Below are 6,000 nucleotides of genomic sequence, written 5' to 3'. Positions count from 1 at the left end.
CTGGCAAAGTTCCCTACGGACAAAGACATACGTTGCAGCATTTTCTTGGTAGCGAAAACTTGACCACAGCTCACAGGGGGGCTGGTTCAGGACATCAGGTCCCAGACTTGTAACAAAACTTGTACTGTGTTACCCTCACCCCTTCCTGCTTAAATACATTTTTCATCCTGATTTCAAACCCCACTGCCCTGTGATTTCTTTGCGGACAGCACCGAGGGATGAAACCAAGCATATTTCTTTTTTTGCCAAACTATTTAATGATGCAATAAACCACTTCATTGAAAATGCAATTTTCCAGAAAATCCACCTTTGATAAAGTCATGTGTGTTTTTACATAATGGGAAATGACAATGACTCCAGAAAAATGTACATACACACGCTATACAAAGTAAGCCTGGCCGACATGTTTCTTAAATGTATAGATTTGTGTATGAGTCATAATCCCACATACCGTAGTTTTCCATGTATAATGCACACCCACGCTTTTGGCCCAACCTTTCAGGAGGGAAAAAAAACACATTCGTTTCAACCTCCTAATTCAATTTGTTACTGATTTATATTTAGAAACAAAACCGACTTATCATATTCCAGGGTATTATTTTGCACATGGATCTCATTATTGCTTTTTGGAGGTACACGGTTAACACATAAACATAAACAAAAGAATTAAACATATTTATGGAGCTATGCAATGGGTACCACCCATGTCTAATGCGCATCCTTATTTTTCCCTCAAAAATTTGGGCCAAAACAGCGTGTATTATATAGGGCAAAATGTGAGTACTTTTAAAAAAAATACCCACTCGTCCACTATCGCCTTCGGTCCGTGAGACGTGTGAGCACAGCGTATCATTAATATCCTTACAAAAGTCAATGTTATCCAGAGCAACAAAAATATGCATTTTTATGTCTCATGGACAAAGCCCATCGGTGCGCCCAGTGGGACCGCCAAGGCCATCACCGATGGCCGATCGGGGAGGAAGGCGCGTGTCCTTTGCCACCTTCGTAACGCAAGTGGTTCCCGATACTCGGCGAAGGGTTGTGGGCTCATCAGCTAAACTCAGCACTTGGTGACCAGTCGGCCCCGCCTCTTGCTGACTGAGAGAATGTACATGTGACACATGTGTCACCTCCCCTTGCATCCAGAAGAAGGTCACGCCCCCGACTGCACACATCTGAACCCCAGGGCACCCAGACCTGGCTGGGGCGGATCCCCAGGGGGTCTCGATCCTTTTTCTACCCTTCTTTTTATAGAGGCAGAAAAGTGACTAGAATTCCCAATAAGCCGGATGTCAGTCTTGGGAAGGAAGCTCATGGGAGGTGTTAGACCTCAAAGGGAAGCAGAGTCTGAGGGGGCAATCGGATGGGGAGGGGGTGCACAGGGCTTCCTCAGTAGGAGGGCGGATGCCTCGGGAGCCCACCCCACGCGCTATTGGGGGCAGATTTTACAAGTACCCATGTGGGGAAGATCCAGGAGCAAAGGTGGCCCAGCCTTTTCCCCAGATCCGTCTGCGGACGATGGCCACCCAGCCACACGCAAAAACACCAAACCTTCGCACAGGGACCGAGGTGCGTGAGGCTTGGCTTTGAGGACAAGCAGTGGGCCTTTGGGGGACAGGGAGACATCCTAATGGTCCGGTGGACAGAAACACGTCAAGGACGTCCACACCTTTTAGAATGTCGGGGCTCCTGCACTTCAGGGGATGAACACGGAACACCAGGCAAAGTCCTCTCCGTGCAGTTATACAGAGAGCATGCCCGTGCCAGCCCTCGTGGGGTGTGCGTGGTCCTACCTGGGGCAATGTTTCCTGCCATGGAAACGTCATTGGTGACGGCGAGGAGGAAGCACGAGCTTTTGGTTTATGCCACGGCGTCGGGAAGTGGACAAGGGGATGGATTCCTCTGGCACAGAGCGGTTTTGCCCCTAACTTAGAATGAGTTCTCTGGCACCAAAGCACTCAGAACATGTCGTGAAGAGGGTGCCAACACTTCACATACTGCTGCTGGCCTGTGCCCACCCGGGAGAAGGGGCGTATCTCAATGCTGGGGAGCATCTGCATTCAGAGGGAGTATCTGAATACAGGGGAGTATCTGAATGCCGGGGAGTATCTCAAGGCCGGGGAGTATCTCAAGGCCGTGGAGTATCTGGGTGCAGGGAGCACCTCAGTGCAAGAAGGTATCGGAGTGCAGAAGGAATATCAGAATGCAGGGGAGTATCTGCGTGGAGTAGCTGCATGCAGGGGGAGTATCTGAATGCCGTGGAGTATCTGGGTGCAGGGGAGTATCTCAGTGCAAGAAGGTATCAGAGTGCAGAAGGAATATCAGAATGCAGGGGAGTATCTGCGTGGAGTACCTGCATGCAGGGGGAATATCTGAACGCATGGCAAAGAGAAAAAACCCTGCAATTCTGAGCAAGGAGTTAGGCTGACGCCCCGTCTTACCGCCCCAGCTGCAACTTGCCGTGGGACCCGTCCCACTCGGTTCCGGAGCCTCGTTCGTTGCCAAGTGACCCTGCGGCAGAAGCATTTCAGGAAAAAGCGCACGGTTTCTCATTCCCTTTTATTCGCCTGCTGGAGAAAGTGTCCCGAGACACGAAATTTTGAGGAAGCGGATGGAAGGGTCCTCTCACGGTGTGAAACGGCCTGCGCTGGGGAAGTTTCCGATGCGCCCGGTGTGCGTCCACGGCTCGGGGGGTCTCTGGAACTGGAATGACGGGGACTTTGCGGGGGACAGTCTGCCCCATCCCGTGGGGACCCTGGAGGGCCTTGGAGAAGGTGCGGGAAATTTTCCTCTGGATGTCGGAGTCCTGGTTGGTCACCAGCATCTACGCCGGACAGCGACGGGCAAACCACTTCTGAGGATTTGACCCGAGGATCCAAGGTGGGCAGGGAGGGGCAGGGGGGAGGCGAGGCCGAGGCAGGTGGGGCCACCCAGGCGGGGCTGGTGCAGGGGGGGCTGGTTCCCGGCAGGCTGCACCCCCCCGCCGGCACCACCCCTCCCCGCCGTGCCTCATCTTCGCACGTGCTGCATCCAAGTCCCCCCTGTCCTGCTGTGACCACCAAGCTGTGCGTGCCGGTCACCTTCTACTTCTCGATAATCGTCTGTTGAACTGCCGAGGACAGAGAGACAAGAAAAGACGGTGTCACACAGCGTCCCCAGCTCCCCCGACCCGCCCGTTGGGTATCTGCTTCTTCCAACTTTGAGACCTTGGTGACTCCCTGTCCGTCTAAGATAACGGGGCTCAGGAACGCTCACGAAGGCCCAACCAGATCTCCGGGGCTAGCAACATGCATCGATTAACTCTGTAGCTGGATACCAGCGTGATAACAATTGTAGCCAGAAGCAATACACACTTCAGGAAAAGGAGGAAGGAAGGAAGGAAGGAAGGAAGGAAGGAAGGCAAGTCATGTTGAACTTGAGAGTTCTCTCAGACAGCAGAACACCCCTGTAACCTCCCCCATTCAGACTAAATAACTGTCTGACGAGGGTCCTTGTTTTTTCCTTTTTTTGGTTATTTCACAGGGATGTGCAGTTGTACTTTTCCGATCGGCTCCTTTGAGATCTGGAGGCCTCTCTTTGCGTTTTTGGTGCTTAAAGACCAGGGCACCAGAGTTCATTTTAAACATTTCCCCCCTCCCCCCACCCCTCGTTAGAAATAGCACCAAAGTAAACACAAACTTCCTCAAAGTGTCTATTTTTAGAAGTCAAAACACTCCAAAATTTCATTCAACACAATTGTCACGGATCAAGTGTCTTCCGTGTGCACGCATACTTTCTTTCTCTCTGCCATTTTCAAAAGGGGTCCCCATGTCAAAACATGTGCCTTTGGCCCCGAGAGGGTGCCATCGTTTTAACACTCTCCTCTGGATCCTACCGGAGAGAGCAAATTGCGCCCAAGCGCCCCTGGGAAAACGATCACATGGGTGTTTCAAACAGCCTGCAGACGGAAAGCCCAGGGAAGAGTCAACGTCACCTCCCGAACACATCCCCTCAGAAGGAAAGAGACAGAAGGGGCCCAGTCCAGTGTCCCCCAGGGGATGGGGAAGGGGACAAGCGGAGGCTGCTTGGAGAGGCACAGTGACGCCCCGGGCCAGCTGGGGGCCGGCACCCCCTTCTCACCGAGCGGCTCTGTGTTGGTGGTCCGATTGGTCTCCATGTTGATGTCTGCTTGGTCGGCTGCGAAGGAGAACACAACAGCCCCCAGGTGAATACGCAGAGAAGACCCCCGATACCAACACCGTCCTCAGGCTGAGTGGGCCTCGCCCCCTCCCTCCAACCCCAGCCGGGGGGCCAGGGCTCAGGGGGCTGCCTGCCCGCTCCTGACTTTTTTTTTTAAAAAAGCGGCACAGTCCTTTCTTCCCACAGTGATAATGATAACGTATTTCGTCGATACTAAACACATCTGTGTACTAGGAAAGCCGCGCGTAGGTACCCACAGAATCAGGGAAGCAGGAAAAGTTACAGAGAAGAAAAGGCAACTACCCTTAACATTCTGACACAGATCATCGTAGTTTCTTTTTCTAGGCATGTGTTTATTTTTTTTACAAAAAAAAATTATGCTCCCTGCATTTGGAACCCTGCTTCCTCAACCTGACCGTTTCTAATAGTTGCATATTATTCTTTTTTTTCCAATTTTTTAATTTAATTATTGTGCATACTATTCTATGATAGGGAACGGGCATACTTTGTTAACATATTTCTTTCCTTCGTTTTGGACGTTCGGATGGGTCCTGACAGTTAGTCGTAGGAATAATGGCGATATGAAGATCTTTACAGATACATCTTTGGTGAGAACCAGTGTTTCCCTAAGGGACGTTTCTAAAATGGGGATTATTTCCTACAAGGTCTGCAGTCTTTGTTTGTTTTTACTCTTTACTGGGAAACATCTTCGACCAGCAGAAACGTAGAAAGACCTTCTATGTCAGCCGCCTAGATTTTGTGACTAGTTCCATCTTTGCCACGTTGCTTTCATGTATTTTTAAAATGGTTTTTTAAAAGGCCGCGCAAACGAGGACCCTGGAAGGGCTGCCGAAACATCAGAATCGTAGTACAGCGTTCCACACATACAAAAACAAACCCCATTTTTTTTTAATACCGTGCTTGACTGGGATCTATTTTTTTTTATTGGCAAGATTTTGCAAGCACACAGCAACGCACCCACGACCTCGCTCCCAGACGACCAAAAGCAACCGGGTGTCAGACATGCAGGGACGAGACGTACCCATTTCTTTCCTGCCCAGGAAGAGGCACTTCCCACGGGAACAGGGACCCGGACAAGGGCATCGGGGCCGTGAGACCCTGTGACCCGTGCACCAATCCGTAAGCAAGCAGCGTCACCAGCTCCGAGAACACCTTACATGCCGACAGACCCGTAACTGTTCACCCAAGTCTCCGAAAGACGCGTCGTGGTGTGCAGGAAACGATTCCGGGACACAGACGCCCTCCCTGAACCACCGGGGACCCCCACCCCAGAGAGCAAGTGTCCGCCGTTCAAACAAGAAGGAAACGGACCCAAAGCGGAGGGACGCGGAGGGCCACGGGGTCACGGCGTGGGCCGGTGGGGCGGCCAGCACATTGCCAGCGCCGGCCACGTTTGAGAGCACACTCTGGAACCTGGACTCTTTCATGTTTAAACTCTGTTTATTGAACTCACTGGGGTGACGCGGGTTAATAAGCCTACATCGATGTCAGGGGTACGATTCTATAATACGGCGTCTGTATATTGTCTTGTGTGTTCGCCTCCCCGGGCTGTCTCCTTCCAACACCATTTATCTCCCTGTACCCTCTCTGCCTCCCCCACCCCCTCCCCTCCGGTCATCACCACACTGTTGTCGGTGTCTACGAGTCTATTACTATTTTTTCACTCCCTCTTTTCACCCAGCCCCGTGACCCCCTCCCCTCTGAATGTATGAATTCCCCCTCCGTATGTATAAATCTGTCTGTGTTTTATTTCTTACTTGATTTTATTCATTACACTCCTTATAGGAGGCACATCACATG

General features: G+C 51.4%; 1 protein-coding gene across 1 annotated transcript in view; it reads right to left on the bottom strand.

Moving 5' to 3' along the window:
- Window positions 1-550: 550 nt before the first annotated feature.
- The window catches only part of CD99 (CD99 molecule (Xg blood group)), a 28,429-nt gene continuing 22,979 nt past the window's right edge, over window positions 551-6,000 (bottom strand). Inside the window, exons 9-10 of the mRNA XM_037027680.1 lie at window positions 4,120-4,176; window positions 551-3,109 (exon numbers count right to left, since the gene is read on the bottom strand). Of these exons, the coding sequence (XP_036883575.1) occupies window positions 3,084-3,109; window positions 4,120-4,176 (83 nt within the window). The 3' untranslated portion in view covers window positions 551-3,083. The remainder of the gene's footprint in view (window positions 3,110-4,119; window positions 4,177-6,000) is intronic.

Source organism: Sturnira hondurensis, unplaced genomic scaffold, assembly GCF_014824575.4.
Source record: "Sturnira hondurensis isolate 20B ecotype Veracruz unplaced genomic scaffold, ASM1482457v3 Scaffold0019234, whole genome shotgun sequence".
Classification (NCBI taxonomy): Eukaryota; Metazoa; Chordata; class Mammalia; order Chiroptera; family Phyllostomidae; genus Sturnira; species Sturnira hondurensis.
Note: the sequence above shows the minus strand (reverse complement) of the source record. Positions and strands in the feature narration are given on the sequence as shown.